We start from the raw sequence: 20,319 nt of genomic DNA on the forward strand, positions 1-20,319 counted from the left end.
TTTAGCAAATGCCGAGCATGAGCAGATACAGGCAGAGCCAGTAAAGCATTAGACAGAACAACTGTAAAGATATGATGTAACGGTTTGCGTCATAAAAAGTGTCCAAAGATGTTGAGGATCCTAATACTGGCAGGTTTGTGAGAGGATCTTCTTGAGAAATTTGAGTGAGCTTTTGTGAGGGTAGCTTACATATCCCATGAAAATAGCACTTGGACTATTCAACATACTTAATTGTATGTTCTTTTTTTTATTTTTTTATTTTTTTAGCATAATAGATTGTACCAGATCTACAACAAATAGTACCAAAGTACGTGATATCACAATAGTTAAAGAAAATTGCCTCGTCCAAACCGTTTAAAATCAAACAGCATAGCCGCTATTCGAACCGACCCGGAATGTGAAATTTTGATATAAAAAAAATGGATCGAATTTGAATTCTAAAATTAGATGCAAATACTTGTTTGATCAGCTTCGGATTTAAATAGGTCCAGACCTTAAAATCTAAATCAAGGTTGATCCACAAAATAGGCGCCTAATTGAAATTTGTCTCTCACCGAATTCTCAAAACTAGTGCATATCTGCATACCAAAAAAAAAAAAAACTAGTGCACATTCTTTTTTTTTTTCCTAAAAAAAACAGCAAGGGCATATTCGTGGGAAAAAAGGATTTTTTTAATTATCTCTTTTTTTGAATATTCCCTTATTTAATTACTTTCTCGTTGCCCGTTGCATTATCTACTGCTCTGGCGGTCCTATGGAAGCCAGAGGCCACCACTGGCTTCAAGTAGCAAAATCCACCGGTAAAGTACCGCCTCAGCGGTAAGGCGGGCATAATAAGAAGTGGGAAATCTGGGGCCTAGCTTTCTTGAAGATGGCTGCTTCTGTCTCCTCCTGCTCTCTTTATCATCGCTTCCACCACCACCCCCCTCACGACCCCTCTCTCCGCCTCCCTCCTCCTGCCATCCTCCCCATGCTCGCCACCTCACGGAACCGAAGAGTTCTTGCCCGTGGCAAATTCGAGAAATTCGACCGCGGGGACTCTAGCGCCGGCAATCCCTCGTCGTCCCCCCCCGACTCCGCCCAATCCCAGACACCCGATCAAGAACAGCCACAAGAATCAGAGGACGACAGGTTCTTGAAAACCCCAGTCACGTTTAATCCTACTCTTTCTTGGTTTTAGTGGCTGCACTTTGGAAGTAAATCTTTTTCGCCGATAAAATATATAGATAGGGTTGCAAATTTTCAACGAATGCGATCTTTGTTATAATCTTCAAGAACTGCTGTAGTTGTTACCGTGCCTCAATGGAATTTCCTTTCTTTTCGTTTACTAGATTATAATGGGCGGATTAACCACCACATGATATTGTTTATCTTGTTTTATTGGATTGCTCTTTTTGCAGCGTCTTACCTTCAGATCTGGTGGATGCGATCCGACGGTCAAGTCAAGCGAGCGCTATGTTCATATCTTCAGGGGGAATGCGAGCAATAGTAAGTTCATAATGATTGAAGAATTCTGTTCTTGAAAATAATTTGATTGCAAGAGTTGATCTTTTTTCCCTCCCTTCTTAATATCAAATGCAGTGTATCTATGTTATATTCTTTGTTCTCTAGAGCGCATAGATTCATTTTATTTCATTTATTCTTGCTTTTTTTTTTTTTTGCTGTGAATGGTGGAGGATAACGTGTGCGAGACATATTTTCAAGTAGATAGAAGCACAAGGAATTACCAACCAGCGATTGGGGCAAGGTTGAGATGTTGAACGGAATTAATCCCCTTTCTTTATTTTTTAAGTTTAAACCAACAATTGAAAGTTCAAACAGCTATTATCATGAATAAATCTCAGCTATTCTGACTCAGAGTTGAAAGCCTTCCCTCCTTAGATCACATGATATAATATCAAACATCTAAATTCCTTCTTAATTTAAATAATTAGACAATCCGCCAACTTGAACTTGTTCACCAAGAACTTCTGCTTCCTCTCCTTTCAAATCCATGACATCACAGCTTAAGGGATCATTTCTTATTCTACTTCATTCTCTTCCTTGTGCTGCAAAACAAAAGGATTAGTCAACAACCTGCGGATCAACCAAGTTGAGTCTTATTAATGGTCACATTATGGTTAACGGGCCTCCAACCAATCAACTAGAAATATTCATGCTCGAGTTCAGTTAATCCACATAACACAATCCAATTCTGAGATTACCTTCTCTAACAAGAAATATGGATTAGAAAAATATGAAAAAGCGCTTGGAATCTGGAGCCCAAAAATGCAAGTTTTTTTTAATCACAAAGAGGAGATTTATGTACTCAAGTTGCTTTATGATAAGTCTGAAGGCTGTGGTTCCATATAGTTGGTTAATGTACTCAACTTATGCTGACCATGTACTTTTCTTGCTACTGATATTGTTTAATCATAAACATGGATTCTTTATTTACTTCCAGGTAGAACTTTTAATCCCTCAATTACAATTTCTTGATGCTGAAGGAGCTCAAGCAGAGCTGTGGGAATTATCTAGAATATTTTTGGAATCACTAATAGAAGAAACAGGTATCCAGGTCTGCATTATTATTACTGTTATCTTTGGTTGAGTTTAATGTTATTATCCATTTTTTGAGTCTCCCCTTGGTTGGCCTTACCCTGATATGTTCTCTTCTAGAGCTCAACCTAGGATGTTACTGAGACCATGTGCTGGCATTATAATCCATTAGACCATATTCAAGGTTGCATATATGATTTTGATATTAGAAAGGCTAGAATTATCAGAAATCTTTAGCTTTGGAATGTATTTTTTTTTTTTTTCACATTAAGATAATCAACATCTTTATTCCATCAACAGAGCATTATTTGTTATATGGATCTGTATTAATGCTTCTTTCTTTAGTTCTTTATTGGAAGTTTCATTGTTTGAAATGTCTGAAATTGATAGCAGATTCGATACTTCTATGATGAGGCTATGCCAACTCCAGACCTTTCATATTCACATAGTTGTGAAAATCAGACTAGATATCTATTTGTAGCTAAATAAAACATAGTCGATTCATGGATCTTGTGTATTTATTTGTTCATTTTAACAATAAAAAAACAACAAAATTGGATGGAAAAGAAAACAGTTTAAATGAGTAATGGTCCAGAAACAGTGCATTGTAGTTCTAAACTTAATCTTTTGTTAGCCAGTTTATCTTAACAAATTAGTCTATATCTCATAACCATAAGTTAATTTTATTTTGATATATATATATATATATATAGGGAGAGATTTGGCTGCATTGAACAAATATATTCAATACATAAGTGTAATTCCACTATAATGGAGGTTTAGAACGATTCTTTTTGGTTCTGTTCTGAAGGATTAACCTTCACCTGTACATATTGTCCTTCTGCTTGGGGCTCCACATGTTATTTATGTTGGATGATTTCTGTGTTTTGCACAGAGACTGAACCACTTTCTATTATTGTCTTCATTCATTTGGCCACCTCGTTTTTACACCATGCTGGAGATAAGTTAATCTCATTTCAGGTGAACTACTACTAAAAGCGTTGGTCTATAAAAGATCATGGACTAGGGAACATTCTATAAGTTGATTAAATTTTTTGGGTACTATGATTTCGAATAAACTAGTCCTGACAACAATGCAATCTAATATGTTACCTGCACACCTTGAAAATAGTTGAAATATTTCACCAATGCACACTGTTTTCCTTCTTTTTCTTCCACTCTTCTATTTTGTTCTCCTTGTTAGAAGGTGTCTTACATATGTGTTTTGCATAATTGATAAATTAATTTGCCATGGTTTGCGTAATTATGCAATACCTTTTCTGCCTACCTATAGTAAAGGGTAAAGTTATCCTTTCTCTGCTCATCTTTTTATGGAATTCTCTACTCAAAACTTGGCTACTTTCAATCTTCATACACTAAATTCTACTGGTTGGTTAACTTTTAGAGAGTAAAAGCCATTTTTCCTGATGCTGGGGCAGCTGCTCTTCTAAAATATCAGTGGAAAGATGCAAAGTTTGGATTTTCCAGGTATTTTTTCTTTTTTACCAGTCCATCCAGTAAAAAAATATCATGTGTTAAATTTTTATAACAAAACTTAAAATCAGTTTTGAAAAAGAAAAAAAAAATAGTATATCTACCTGAGGCTGGAGTAGAATACATGAAATTCAAGTTAACTATGGGGTGACTAGACTATTATTAAAACCAAAAAGGATGTAGATGTGAGTAAAACATCGGGTAGTCTCAGTGAGCTAATTGAGTAAATTTGGCATCATTAAATCATTCATTCTCAGTTTTCATCAATAGAACAAGTTCTGGCTATTCAGTTTTCTCTCATTTCTGTGCTTAATTCTGTAGTGCAATGTATTGCATTTTCTGCTGATATAACCAATTAACCAACAAACTTTTGTCCAAAAACTGGGGTCACATTCAAGGACCAAGGTGGGATTCATGAAGGTTCGAAAAGTTTTATCAATCATTTTCAATTTGGAGTCAACCCTCTGAAGTCTGAGATTCTGTTGAGCTCCCGGTGAAGGACAAGGAGCTTGCTGAGAGACCTAAGCAACCAATAGGCCGGTAGTGAAACTAACTTCTAGATTACACTGCCTATGCATACTGATAAGAAGGCCTTCAGGTATCTTACACGGGGAAGTGTCTGGGCGAAGAGGAGAAAAAGGTAACATTTATCACAGGATACGCATTCAACTCTAACTCTTAAGAAAAAATTATCAGTCAAATAGCCAAATTGTAACATGGTTTCTGATTAATCTGGTGATGATTATGAGAGCTTAAGTATGTCTTTAGATTTTGCTATGCACATATTCACCGTCCTGCAATCATCTTATGTTCATAGCATCAAAAATCTATTTGTAATTTTGAGTTTCTTATTATTAGATCTCTCTATTTGTAATTTAAGTTTTCTGCTGACTTATCATGCAGCTTAAGTGACCGGAAGCCTGTAGATGATGAAGATGAAGTTGTAGTGATGATAGTTCCTGATTATCAGATGTTGGATTATGTGGAACGCATTGCAGCTCATCTTTCAGGTGACCCTGTATGTGACTTCTTTCTCAAAGAAAAAATTCTGTCAGATATTCTGTTTGTGATTTATATCTTAAGGGAAAATTCTGAAGTTTCTCCCTTTTTTACTGGAATGGTTAAAGACTGACCTTGCATGCTGAAAGATTAATTCTCGTTCTAGTGATAAATGTGTGGTTATAGATAGACTCTTCTCTAACTTATTCCTCAAAGAAAAGCAAAGGTCACAAGTAACCTTGATATTATTTACATGTTTATTTTGGTTAAGCTTGGATCAATTATACATCTTTTCTATTTCCTTGGTCATTATTTTGTCCTATAGACAACAGGCTGCTTTAAAGTTCCTTTTCATTTCTTTTGTACCCTAAGGGCTCGTTCTTTTGAGGATAAAAAATTTATCCAGAAATCTATATTTTTCTAGTTAAGTATTTTTCAAACAATATTTAGGCAGAAAAATAATTTATCCATATTTTTTTTATGCATTGAAAAATGGCTCAAAAATTTGTGGTCAATGTCCTTTTGCATTACTAGTTTTCTGAATAAGTTGTTAAATTTATACATATTTTCTATAATACCATTTATTATATGTAATAATATGATATAATATATTATAATATATCATAATAATATGGTATATAATAATATATTATAATATATATTATATAAATATTATTATATATAACAATATATTATAATATATTAACATGTTATATTATTATTATAATATACTATAATAATATATATTATATTAATATCTTTTATTGTATATAATAATAATATCTAATATTATAATATTATTTAATAATATATATTATATTATGTTTTATTAATATCTTATATTAATATAATATAATATATGTTATATAATATTATTGTGTATAATAATATAGTATAATATATTATATTATTATATTGTTATATATTATATTATATTAGTATGTATTATTATATAACATAAAATATCATATATTAATATAGCATAATGTATATTATATTATATTATTGTATATAATAATATATAATAATTTATAATATTATATTTTTATTTAATAATATATTGTATTATTATATTATTCAATTATTATAATATATTATAATAATATATATTATATTATGTTTTATTAATATCTTATATTAATATAATATAATATAATATAATATATGTTAAATAATATTATTGTGTATAATAATATAGTATAATATATTATATTATTATATTGTAATATATTATATTAGTATGTATTATTATATAACATAAAATATCATATTATTATTTTTTATTATATTAATAATATTATATTATATTTTAATAATTTATTATAATATTATAATATAATATTCTATATTATATTATAATATATTATTATATTATATTATATTATTAATATTATTATTCGGTTAAGTGTATATTAGGAATGAATTAAAATATTATTTTTTCAGTCAATGAGAAAATGATTTAGCCATTCGTAGGTGGATAAGATTTTTTTTCTATTTCACGGATAAATATTAGAAAAAATTACAGGAACACCCCCTCAACTTTAGCTCAATTTCACTTATATCCTCTATACCTTAAAAAGTATTAAATTGGTCCTTCTAGTTATTGATATGTTCCAGTATGGTCCAGATATTTAGTTACCAATAAATGGTGTTATCTTTTTCTTTCAATGGACAGAAATGTCCCTCGCTCATAGGTGGGCTTGGAGGAGAAAGAGGATGAGAAGGAGGGAGCCATTGTGGAGGAAGATGACTTATAGATGGCTTGAAGGAGGAAGGGAGGATGGGATCAATTGAAAAGGAGGGAGGAGGGAGGAAGAGGATGAGAAAGGGAGGAGAGAGGAAGAGGAGGAGGCCGCATGGAGGGGGATGGTTCATGGACGGATTGGAGGTGGAGGAGGAGGATGAGGAGGAAATCAATCGGAGAGGAGGGAGGAGGAGGAGGAAGGGGAGGCAGTGGAGGAACGGACGGAGGTGGAGGGAGCTCCCATGGAGGAGAAGAAATAGGTAAGGAGGAAGAAGAAGGAAGAAAGATGGATGCTGGCGACGGAGGAGGAGAGGATCAATCGGAGAGGAGGGAGGAGGAGGAAGGAGAGGCGGTGGAGGAATGGGTGGAGATGGAGGCAGCTGTCATGGAGGAAGAAAAATGAATGAGGAGGAAGGGAAGAAGAAAGGATGAGGGAGAAAGAGGGACATCGGTGATGGAGGAAGGGATCAATCGAAAAGGAGGCAGAGGAAGGGGAGGCGATGGACGAATGGACGGAGGTGGAATGAGCTGCCATAAAGGAAGAGAAATGGCTGAGGAGAAGGGGAGAAGGAAAGAGGGAGAAAGAGGGTCGCTGGTGATGGAAGAGCGCATCAATCGGAGAGGAGGGAGGAGAGAGGAGGTGGAGATAAGAATATTTTTATCATTTTATAAAATAATGGTATCATATAATAGTCATGTGATACCATTTCATTTATGGAGATAGACGGTTGGATCACATTGAAACATATCGATTACTAGAAGGATCAATTTAACACTTTTTAAAGTATATGGATGCAAGTGAAATTGGGCTAAAGTTGAGGAGGTGTCCTTATAATTTTTCTTAAATACTATCCATGAAAAAATAATTTATCCATTTTGAAAAGTGTAAGAACATGTGTAAATTGGTCAATAAAAAAGTTGACCAACTTTTTCATGATATCTACCCATAAAAGAATGGGCCCTAAAGGTAACCTTCTCAATTCTGGAAGATCATAACTTATTTTGAGTTTAACATGTGGAATATGTAATATATAGAAGACACTTGATGTTGTATTTGTATATCTAATACCCTACATAATCCAAACTCTGGAGTGGTGCTGGTGAAGCTTTGCATTTCCACTGCTCTATTGGGCTAAATCCTACCACATGCATAGCATGTGTCATGTTCTAGTAATCATTACTCTAATGATAATCAACAAGCTTATTCTAACTACTTTTGGCTTTATGGATTTTTCTTTGCCATTTATTTGACTTATGATTCATTATGTCATTTTAATCTTTCTTGTTTGATATGCTGTTGACCTAACTTTAGTCGTAGTGTTTGGTGACCTGAATGGCTCAACCTGGTCAACTTGCCAAACCATGGCCTATGAACTTAGGCAATGCAAGTTATCCAGGGACCTAGAATTGCAAAAAACTCATTCAACCTCCTAGTTGAATGGTCAAACTTGTCAATCTTGGCAAGTGAACTCGAATTCCGCCTGACCTGATTTGGTCATGGGCCAATATACAACTAGAAATGTTGGGAGAAAAGGTGATGTAGTTAAGAATCAAACTCATGATCACTGAAACAATTACTAACCTCAACCACCAAGACACCATGCATTATTTATTATTATGATATGTTATACTTATGAATATTTTTCATTAGGTATATAAAATTAAATAAGTTTTGATTTCTTTGAATAAAAAATCAAAGTCCTATCCATTTTTTTGGATATTTTGAAAAAAAAATTATTTTTAAATAATTAAAAAGTATCAATCAGTTTTGCATGTTTTTCCACATTATATAAAATTTTTCTTATAATTTTTCAAAGGTTACATGACTGACTTATTATCATAAAATTTTCATGTTTTCCCCATTTTCTTTTCTAAATTTTTAGCATTTTTTGCTATTTATTGATATTTAATTATTTTTTTATTATAATGTCATGGGTTCATAAAGAGACCCATGGTCGACCTGTAGTTGAATTGTTGACCCGTGACCCGGTCCCTAAAATGTGTCTGTCCAAGTCAACAGCTTCCAAACACTGGTTAGCTGTCCACCATTTCCTTGTTGCTCAAGGCTGTTAGTTAAAGCTTCAAACTTATTAAAAAAACAAATCAAACTTGTGTAGTATTATGTTCAATCAAAAAAACTTATGTAGTATTCTGGGGCATGCTCATGTCATTTATGCAATGCAGTTTTACATGCTACAGTAATCATTTTTCTTACAAAGCCTTCCTGATTATATGCATTAGCCAAGATCTCTTATCATGTGGAACCCACGCCTTGTCAGTGGAGATGTTGGAGTTGGATTTAATGTCCGCAAGTTGCGTAAATACTTCTTAAGGTGAGCATGCTCCTGAATTCAGGACATACCTCATGTCCCTTTACTGCTCTGTGTATGGTTGTGTAGACTAGAAATCATGATTTTAATATTGGTAACGTTTAGTATTTGCATGTATCTCTTTTCTTTCATCTTTGTTTTTCATATCATTAACTTCTGCAAGATATAACTTTCATCCTAAGCTTTTATATGTTATATCTTATTATATTATGTATAGATTTGCTCATTCATTCAATTTGATGCCAAGAAAATCTTGTCTAGAAACAAATATAGCCGTGTACACCTGCTCATGAGGACATTACAGAAAAAAGGCGCATGGTAAATGAGAGGTTCTGAAAAATGTTGGTGTTCTTGCTCATGCAAGGTTGCTATAACATAGTAATGTCCTAAGGTGTCTTCATATGATAGATTGGTCCTATGACTCACACTGCACTTGCAAGGAGCCACTTATAACATTAGGATATCATATTTTGTGGTTCAATCTGTTGGCATCAAAGGGTGGCTTGGTTGGTTGATAGGATGACTTGAAGCACATCTGTGGTAGTGAGAAGTCATGGCATGAGACTTGCTTGTATGCACAAAGGTGGCTTGCTCCAGTGAACAATTGGCTTGATGGGAAAGACAATCTAGCAAAATATTGGAAGAGGTACGGGACATTTCTACAGCCACTGCAGTGCAACATTGTAGTAAAGCATTTTTGTTCCTGTCTTTGATAGTAAAGATGTTTACCGGTGCTTGCAGTTGTTGGTAGTACAATGTTGAACGAGGGGTGTGACTTGGAATGTGGCTGTAAATGCTTGAGTGGCATGCAGGGCTACCTGTTTTGAGACTCAGGGGCAAGGTAGGCATACTAGTGTGCGTGTTTGTGTTTTTGTGTGTGTGCATGCTCGCGTGTGAGTGAGTGAGTGAGTGAGTGAGTGAGTGAGAGAGAGAGAGAGAGAGAGAGATCAATGTTTTCTCATCAAACACCCAATCTTGGTAAGAACGTAGTTTCGAAAGTAGAAATTTTTAGTCTCTTTTGGTTGCCATTGATAACATTGTGGGTCATGACCTATAATTTACTAGAGTTGTCCATGCGGCTTCATTGCTGACATTTGAAGGGAATTCAGTTATGGTTATCAGAGAGGTATTACAGCTTGAGCTCTCAGTACTCTTCAGTTTATACGCTGTTCGAAAATCAAATCCAACCTGACTAATCCAAAAAAAGAGGTTATTCTTGACCAGTACACCTAAACAACTTCTAAGTTCTCCATAAGTACATATGCTCTACCTGTACTGATAGGCTGCAGTACTTAATCAATTGAGAATGCCGTCTTCTCCTTGTTCATTAGTTTTATTTGGTCAGGTGCTAAATATTCTGTCTTGTACATGCAGCACTTTTACTATCGTTTACTCATTAAGACCATTGCCATCTGGTGCAATCTTCAGATGCTATCCTGGGTGAGCAAAAAGTTATAATTGTCAGCATCTTATCTATGTGTTCAGCTTGGATTCCATATGTTTAAGCAGAAGCAACTTGATAAGGTTACCCCCTTTCTTGGTCTGGTTTGTTTTGCAGAATGTGGAAAGTGTTCTATGACGATGTAAATAGGCCAAACAGATATCTGCTAGCCAAAGAACAACCCACCCGTCCTGATGCAGCAGATATTGAGGTTGGTTTCTAGCATTGAGTATTCTCGAACTTGTCTTTTGGCTGGCCCCTTCATCAATAATTTGCAACAACTAAGATCCCCTATGAAATGTTACCTATACTTATATATGTGATTTGTGTCAAATGTGCCCTCTTTGATATCTTTTTATTATTTGCAGGTTATATTTGGCAGTGTAGCTGAGAAATCTGAGGAGCCTTCATTGTTGGGTAAAGCCATGAGCGTGTTTACGTCACTAAATTGGTTTATGAAAGCCATCTCCAGCTGAACCTTGATTTGCATTCCTTAAAAGATAATAGAAACCATCAAGTCATTATTTTGTTTTTTTGCTTGTCATAGATTAAATAAACCATCTTTTAGAGATTTTGGCATGTTTACTTGACCAATAACTACATTCTCTTTAAATTTTTTTCGCTATCATACATTCTTGTTATATCCTTTCCTCTTCATCGGAATCTTCTTTCCTTTTTTTTCTCTCCTTTGGAAGTACCTAATTTAAACAAGAAAGAAAAACCTTTAAACTGGTGTAAGACAGGTACGCAGGAAACAAACCCAATACACCTAGTTGGCCAACAAATACACCTGTAGTACACTTATTGGCCAGAATTGGGGTGTAACCATCTGGGATTAAAATTTGATTGGGAGATTTTGTACCTGATAGCTTGATTGGACAAATTTATATTCATGCATAAAAACACACATTTATATTCATGCATACTGATAATTCTCCTTCCCCTCCTTCCCTCCTTAATAGCTTGATTGGACAAATTAGGAGAACTTTACCTCTTTGCTGCAAGTTTTACTCCTTTATTACAACGAGCTGGATTTTAGGCGGATTCACGAGTTGTTTGGCAATTTGGCTCTTTCTGTTGTTATGGTCAACCCTCAATGCACTCTTCAACAGAATTTGATACCATGACTTCTGGTCTTCAACTTAAATGGATAGAATTAACTGCTAATCTTTTGTTTGCATCTGACTGCTGACAAGCCTAACTAGAAAGTTTGCTGTTTGCCAATTTTTTACAATTCAAACAGAGGCAGAATGTAAAGGTAAAAGCAATCAATCAGTCATGGAAGCTATATCTTCAGCAATGAAGAAATCAAAACCAGCACCCTGAAAATTTTTTCCAGTTAAACAAGAATTTGCATGAAGAAATAGTAATTTGTTTTAATATTCTTCTTAACTCAAAATTTTTTTTTTTGGGTAAAACACCCATGGCAAGTGTGTTAGACTCTCTGGTCCTTGCAAGAGAGTCTTCCTTCCCACTGGCTGCATAGCACAAATATTCTGCTGTCTTCTCAAATGATGCCAGGATTAAGGTTATTTTCTTCATCTTTGGCCCCCGGCACCTGACCTCTGCAAGTCATCAACTCTGCCAAGATCATCGGGTGCTGCCCATTAATTTTCATCTTATGGCCTCTCTAGGTAAACCATATCTGTTTGATGATGCAGTTGCTGCTTCAATGCCAAGCATGCGTTCCACGTTGACGAGAGGACTGCTAGTTGTCTAAGCCCCACTACACCCAGAGTCCCCATCACCATCTGGAGGCCCATGCCCTTGACGATCAAAATGTATGTTCAGATCCTGCAGTTGGTCAAGGAGCTTGCTCCAATCTAATTCTGGAGGGAATACTCGTGGTTTGTTAGCGTAATCAGATTTATACCTGATATCTTTTACTTATAGCTTAATTGTAGGACGTTCAAAGGATTATTGCTGCGATGCGAAAAGCCCCTGTTCTGGAGGCAAACGAAAAACCCGTCATTCAGGCACATCGTCTGTTGAGCTCGGCTTGATTAGAAGCGCGATGGTATTGCGCGTATTCCATCAAAAGCAAGAGCTCATACACACGACTGTTGGAAAGGTTAAGTCGAGGTTGCTGCAAGCGATGACGGCAACCCAAAAACCAGTATCTATATGTAACAGAGAATGACCACGGTATGCATGAAAATTCTGTGGGCTTATCGGGGACAAATGTTTGAAATCATCTATTATATCGCTCACCGATCTATTATAAGATTGATAGTTGCCTGGACAATTCTGGGGACATGATCTACCCTTTGTGTGGAGCACCAATTTCTATCAGTCCGGTAACTCAGTGAATGGATGGGTGATTACTTAGCGGCACCCCCTTCATTTTTATATTTGGATTGTGGCTAGCACCAATGGTGAATGATCTACCTAGCCCTACTTGCCCTAGTTTATTTGAGTCAGATTAGCTCAAGCCTATGTCTTCTTCTTTCCCATTGAATTAAGCTCAAGGTTTTGCCGGAGGTCGTAGCATCTATGATAATGTGATGGTTGCACAGGAGATCATGCATGATTTATAGAGGGCTCCTATTCCACGCAGTCTCATTGTCATCAAGCTCAACATGGAGAGAGCGTATGATCGTATTATTTGGCAATTTCTGATGCACACACTAGAGAGTTTCGAATTTAATGAGCAGTGGATTAGATGGATTGCGGGTTGTGTCCGATCACTTTTCTTTACACTCCTGGTTAACAGCACTCCGATCGACTACTTCCAGTCTATGGTTGGTCTCCACCAAGATTATTTTCTATCCTTCTACCTTTTTATTTTTTATGCTGATGCTTTGTCCAGAGCATTGCAGGCGGCTGTTACGGTGCAGGATCTCGACCCCTACGAGCCCGCACCAGGAGTTAGGCCGATTATGCACCTTCTTTTTGTAGATGACTGTCTCTTAATTAGCTGAGTGACTGTTTGGAATGCAGCTTATTTCTGACATATTTTGGAGTACTGCGGGACATCTGGGCAGAAGGTTAACTCGCTAAAATCAGCCACGTATTTCAGTCCGAAGATCAAAGACCATTTGAGACAGTTGATCCATGATAGGTTGCAGATCTTGGAGCACATTGGACCATGTCATTACCTTGGGGTTCCAATCACTGGGTGCAGGCTCTGAAGGACAGAATGTACGAAGATTGAGGAGTCGATCTAGGATTGGATGGAAGGATGGCAGGTTAGAAGCCTTTCCATGATGGGCAGGGTCACACTTGTCAAATTAGTGCTCAGCTTAATTTCGATCTACTTGATGTCCCACATCATACTGTCGAAGATCGTTTCGATAAGATGTAAGCAATACTTCAGGAGCTTCTTATGGGGATCTCACTGGAGCAGGGGTGGTGTCCATTTATTGGCCTGAGACATGATTTATTCACCCACCAAAGATGGGGGTCTTGGAATCCAGTCCCTTGTGATGAAATGCAAGACGTTGATTGCTAAACATGCAACCAGATTTTTATTACAGCCAGATAGTCTCTAGAGTGCAATGGTGAGGGCCTGATATGGTTCCTGGTTCTTTGATAATGCTATCTATCCTACTTGGTGCAGCTCCTTTGTGTGAAGGGAGATTTGTTCTCGGACTCAAATGGCCCTGGATCGAGTCAGATAGCTTGTGGGTGATGGTCAGACGATTGATATCCTACGAGAATAATGGATTATGAGTTGCTATTGAGCATATGGCCCATCTTCGTGAACATGAAGATCATCAAGTCGAGGTACGTTTGTGATCTATTTTAGTCAGAGAAAAATGGATGGAATGTTGGCTTAGTTGCTCACCTCTTTGGCGTAAAGCTGGTGGAGAGGGTACCTTCTATTATGCTGCTTATTCATACCAGCCCAGATATGAGAGTGTAGGGATCCACTTGCACTTCGAGAGTAGTGACTAGAGATTTGTACGAGGCTTACAGGGGGCTCTCGACCAGGCAATTGGATGGGGCATTGATTTAAAGGCTGCATATCTATCTGAGATCAACTTATTCATTTGGAAAGTGGCTTGGCATCGGCCCTCGATTAGGGTGGTTCTACGGGCTAGAGGCATGAAGCTTCCGATGACCTATCTATCCTATAGTTTGAAGAAGACTGTTGATCATGTCCTTTCCTATGCCCTCATGCTTGCGAGGTGTGGAGGATGGCCGACCTTCATGCCATGACCATTACCTCCACAGAGCCTACTCAGACCTTCTTAGAGGTCCTTCGGAGGAGCTTGGAGAGTGACTCATCTAGGGCCATGGGTACTCGAGTGGCTTACATTGCCTATCATATCTGACTGGCTAGGAACAGATTTATTCGAGGAAGTTTGACAGTCGGCGAGGCTCATCCTTAAGAGAGCCTCACTCCAGGCTAGGGAGGTCATGCACTGCACACCGACTAATTTGACCTGGACAACTTGGACTATGGCTGCTCCGACAGTGCCCCATTTGGTGTTCATCACTTATGAGCCCCCATCCCTTGGTTATATCAAGGTCAACCTCGATGGCAATATCAGAGGTAGTAGGGGTGAGTGAGATTTATGATTCATGGTCTGGACTCCAGATTTCTGACTGTCGATGGTTGTTACTTCATCGGTAGCACGATTTCGATGGTAGAGCTATGTGTGGTGTGGATAGATATTATCTTTGCTAGACTGAGACTTAAAGCAGAGAGACTTGTGATTGAGGGGGACACCATCACAGTGGTAGCCTAGTTATGTGGACAACCATCGTCAGCAGTGATGCATTCTCTCATTCATGATAGCCAATGCATGGCGAAGAGTTATCTTTCCATTGAGATTCACCACGTTTATCGTGAGGCCAAAAGTGCTACTGACTAGATGGCCTCTTATATGGTCAAGTATATCGGAGAGACGGTGTGAACTGATATCAAAGACTTTCCTTCGGTCTTCAAAGATATTTTTTTTTTCTGATCTTTTTGGATGTATTCATACTAGATCTATAATAACAATCCGGTCTATCAAAACAAAAATCATATGGGGCGGGGACTATAAAATATCATATGAGGCGGCCTTCAGAGTATGCCACATTTATCTTAATATTAATCTTAAAGAGTAAGTTTAAAAGTCAAAGACTTTTCTATTAACAGAGTTATTAGTCTCATGATTAAGCCATTCTCTTTCTTCCTCATTTTCAGTACATAGCAATACATACTACATGACCATATGATACACACTAAATATATAATCAGATGATATATACTATAAGCTTTTTTGATATACACACATCAACGATCCAATATACTCCCACAGCTAAATTGATACATAGTTTACCGAATTTAGTTTCATCAATACAGAGTATATGATTAATTGATACACATCTAGCAAAATATTCATCCAACGTTCTAATATACACATCTAAGTATAGTAATATATAATTTTTAAAATATAGCATTCATCAGTACACAGCATATGAGCAAATGATACATACTAGATGATTTATTGATATATACTGTAAGCTTTTTAATACACACCTAGCAACGATTTAATACACACCTACAGATAAATTGATACATAATTTATCAAACTTAATATTTACTGGTATATAATATATGGTCAGTTGATACATACTAACAAAATATTCATCTAACGTTCCAATATACAACTTTAGGTAAAACGATACACAATTTTCATAAACTTTTATATTGAAAGATTTAAAAAAAAAAATTAAAAGAAAAAAAAGAGCCTTGAGGTGTGTATTGGATCATTGCTGAGTGTATATCAAAAAAACTTATCATATGTATCAATAAACTATCTAGTGTATATTATTTGCTCATGTGCTGTATGCTGATGAATGCTATGTTTTGAAAATTACGTATCATTTTATCTAGAGGTGTATATTAAGATGTTGGATGAATCTTTTGCTAGGTGTGTATCAACTAGTCATATATTTTGTATAGATCATATGGGCACTATTTCTACCACTAGACCATTGGAACAAAAATCATATGTGCGAGTACTATAAAATATCATATGGGGCGGCCTTCATAGTGTGTCATGTTTCTCTTAATACTAATCTTAAAGAACAAATTTAAAAGTCAAAGATTTTTCTACTAACGGAGTTATTAGTCCCATGATTAAGGCATTCTCTTTCTTCTTTATTTTCAGTATATAGCGATACATATTATATGACCATATGATACACACTAAATATATAACCAGATAATACATACTGTAAGCTTTTTTGATATACACTCAGCAATGATCCAATATATACCTATAGCTAAATTGATACATAGTTTATCGAACTTAGTTTCATCAGTACAGAGAATATGACTAGTTGATACATACCTAGTAAAATATTCATCCAATATCCCAATACATACTTTCAGATAAAGCAATACATAGTTTTCAAAATATAGTATTCATCAATACACAGCATATGAGTAAATGATACATACTAGACAGCTTATTAATACATACTGTAAGCTTTTTTGATACACATTCAGCAACAATCCAATACACATCTACAGATAAATTGATACATAGTTTATCGAACATAGTATTTACTGATATACAGTATATGATTAGTTGATATACACCTAATAAAATTTTTATCCGACATTCTAATACACACCTCTAAGTAAAATGATACATAATTTTTATAAACTTTTAAATGCAAAGATCTTAGAAAAAAAATTTAGAAGAGGAGAAGGACTCGAGGTGTGTATTGGGTCATTGCTAAGTGTGTATAAAAAATATTTACCGTATGTATCAATAAGCCTTCTAGTGTATATCATTTAGTCATATGCTATATGCTGATGAATGTTATGTTTTAAAAACTATATATCGCTTTATCTAGAGATATGTATTGAGATGTTGGATGAATATTTTGTTAGATATGTATCAACTAGTCATATACTGTATACTGATGAATACTAAGTTCGATAAACTATGTATCAATTTAGCTGTAGGTGTGTATTGGATCGTTGCTAAGTGTACATAAAAAAGCTTATAGTATGTATCATCTGATTATATATTTAGTATGTATCATATGATCATATAGTATGTATCGCTATATACTGAAAATAAGGAAGAAGAATGCTTTAATCATGAAACTAATAACTCCATCGGTAAATTTTTTTTTAACTTTTTAACTTATTCTTTAAGATTAGTATTAAGACAAACGTGGCACATTATGAAGTCTGATAAGTCGTATATTTTTATATTTATTTTAGATATTTTTGATAATTAATGATGCTAACATCTTCTAAAAAATCTAATTTCATAAATAAATTAGATTTTTTTATAAAAAAATAATTTTAAAAATATAAAATTAAAATATATTTATAAAAAATAGATATCAAACTAATTGAGTAATTTAAGCATCAAAATAATTAAAAAATTAATAAAAAATTTAATTCATATTTTTTTATTTTTCAGACACAAAATTTGAGTAAAATCAAACCCAAATATCCAAAAATTTATTTTAAATAGCTTTCGATGCATGGTAGACCGATCGCTCTGTCCACAAAATCAAGGGTACGATCCACAAGCACAGTTCACGATGCACGATGTGGTCCACGAGTAGAAAGATGAGCTTTGCATGATCGGATGGCTGAGATCATGCCAAACATGTGATCGGACAGTCCAAGATGCGTTTTCCCATATGCTTCGATGGTGGTCCACTTCTTTGCGCGATCCAATAGCTGGCAACGATTCCTGAGTGAGATCCAACGGCTGTGGTTGATTGCCGGCTGAAAACTAAAATGATGAAGGATTCTTTGTGCCATCCGATGGTCCAAAATAGATCCATCGCCCGATCCGACGGTCAGTATCGATCCTGACTATGAATAGGAGGCCCTGTGCGCTGATCAACAGTCAAAATTAAATCTATCATGCAATCCAACAATTAATATCAAATCCAATCGAGATAAGGCTTTGAGCAGTGATTTTTGGGCTGGTCGGGCGGTCCAAACAAAATCCAATAGTTAGAATTAAAGGGTACGGGTCTAACACGATTTTGAGGAGTTTTGGGACTCCATTTGCAATCAAAAAATATAAAAAATTAATCTATAAATAAGGAGGTCCGGGAATAAGAGAAAAATAGAAAAAATAATTAAAAAATAAAAAAAATAAAAAAATTAGAGAGATTTAGAGATCCATACGAAGTATGAAGAAAGAAAGAGAGATCGTCAACCATCTTCTCGATGAGACTACGCTGATCAACTTCAGATATTTATTACAGTTATATTTTATTTTATTATTATTTTAATTTTTTTTATACTTGAATTTTAAATTTTAATTAATATAAAATTTATTTTATTATATTTTAAATTTTTATCTTTTATTTTTATTGCAAGTAGATGCTAAATTCTAGTTAGTAGATCTTTATACTAATTTATTTTTATATTTTTTTAATTCTAATCTTTTATTTTTATTGCAACTAGAAGCTAAGATCTAAATAGTAGATCTTATTATCTGATTTATTTTTTAACTTTTAATTTCTGTTTTCCAACTTAAATTACTTTCCTCAAAATTTTATTTTTTTTATAAAATCAAATATTTCAAATCAAAATACTGCATTCTCTGTGGATTCGATCCAACTCACTACTTTTCATATATTTTTAATTTTAAAAATTAAAATTAATTTGATAATCACGGTATCCTAATGACAACATCGCGAGCCTATTAATTTTTGACGCCGTTGCTGGGGAAGGCACCAATTTTAACGTTTGATTTTTTTGATTTTCTTATGAATATAGCTTACAAACTTTTCTGATTTTTTATCTTTTTGCAAAAAAAAATAAAAAAAAGAAGAAGAAGGGTGAAACGCTTTAAGTTGGTGAGATCAATCCTAACCTTAACCTTGAACTACTTTCTTCTTTTTTTTTTTTTACTATTAATTACTATTTTTTTCAAATTAACATAAAATTCATCTACATAAACTTAATAAAAATCGCATGACAAGAGTAGAAACTTAATTGTTTAGAAGTATTCATCATCTTAGATTTACTTTTGGATGATCGTTGGAGACAATGTAAGCTTTCGAGTTTGATTAATTTCATGCATCTAATTTAGTTGCATAGAACCCTTTGTTTGAAATTCATTGTGCATTTCTTCTCAAATCAACTTAAGGGCAACATCCATTAACAAGATAAGATAAAAATTTCATCACCCTTTCTTAGTCCAAAAATAATCAATCAGTATCTTACATTAACCCAAGCCTAATTAAAATTAAGTAGATGTTGGCCTCTAGGATCAATTGAGTTTAATTAGTTTGAGTATTGTGATGAAGTCAAGTGCAAAGTTTGGACACACTCTTAAAACTGGTATCTAAGACAAGATGTTACAAAGGCTGAGTCTAAATAGACTCGTGATTATTTAATTGGTTCCGTTAGCTTATCTGGTCAATTCAATTAGTGTCTAAGACAAGTAACGGGGGGACCCCTATGGCCCTATCTCTTATCTGACTAGTTGAAGGAAGTGAGAACAAACCCAACTTACATCTAGGTCAAGTCACTCTACATCGAACTGTTAGGTCTAAAAAACTCATAGGTGTTTAGGTTTAATTGCTTGCTAATTTGATTGCGATTAACAGTTAACCATAACTAATTCTTCTCATCTATCGTCTTTAGGTCTAGGACTTTCTTAAAGTTCTTACCTTTAGAACTTCTCTTTCTTCCTCTTCTTTTTCTTTTCTCTCTCTTCTTAAAAAAAAATCCGAACCACGCACATTTGGATTTGCACTAGTACATGCATGGTAGAAGATCTCTTTACCCTGATCTAGTTGAATCTAATCCTGAAATTGAATGGTTGATTCACGTTAAACCTG

The 20,319-nt window shown here is 35.0% G+C and overlaps 2 protein-coding genes across 3 annotated transcripts in view; one reads left to right on the forward strand and one right to left on the reverse strand.

Annotated features, from left to right (window-relative positions):
* The first annotated feature begins 755 nt into the window (after positions 1-755).
* On the forward strand, positions 756-11,186 carry LOC105047933 (uncharacterized). The gene is made up of 9 exons (XM_010927081.3): positions 756-1,130; positions 1,400-1,487; positions 2,443-2,556; positions 3,943-4,025; positions 4,935-5,049; positions 9,016-9,107; positions 10,479-10,544; positions 10,663-10,756; positions 10,914-11,186. Exons 1-9 carry the CDS (start codon positions 871-873, stop codon positions 11,019-11,021), a joined length of 1,020 nt encoding a protein of 339 aa, XP_010925383.1. The 5' UTR covers positions 756-870; the 3' UTR covers positions 11,022-11,186.
* LOC105047931 (histone deacetylase 1) overlaps positions 1,896-20,319 on the reverse strand; it is a 38,466-nt gene continuing 20,042 nt past the window's right edge. Inside the window, exon 9 of one of the 2 annotated variants that reach the window (XR_012142554.1) lies at positions 1,896-2,047. The gene's annotated coding sequence lies outside the window, so the exon portion shown is untranslated. The remainder of the gene's footprint in view (positions 2,048-20,319) is intronic. The other variant, XR_012142551.1, reaches the window with a different exon arrangement.

This window comes from Elaeis guineensis, chromosome 7, assembly GCF_000442705.2.
Source record: "Elaeis guineensis isolate ETL-2024a chromosome 7, EG11, whole genome shotgun sequence".
In the NCBI taxonomy this organism is placed as follows: Eukaryota; Viridiplantae; Streptophyta; class Magnoliopsida; order Arecales; family Arecaceae; genus Elaeis; species Elaeis guineensis.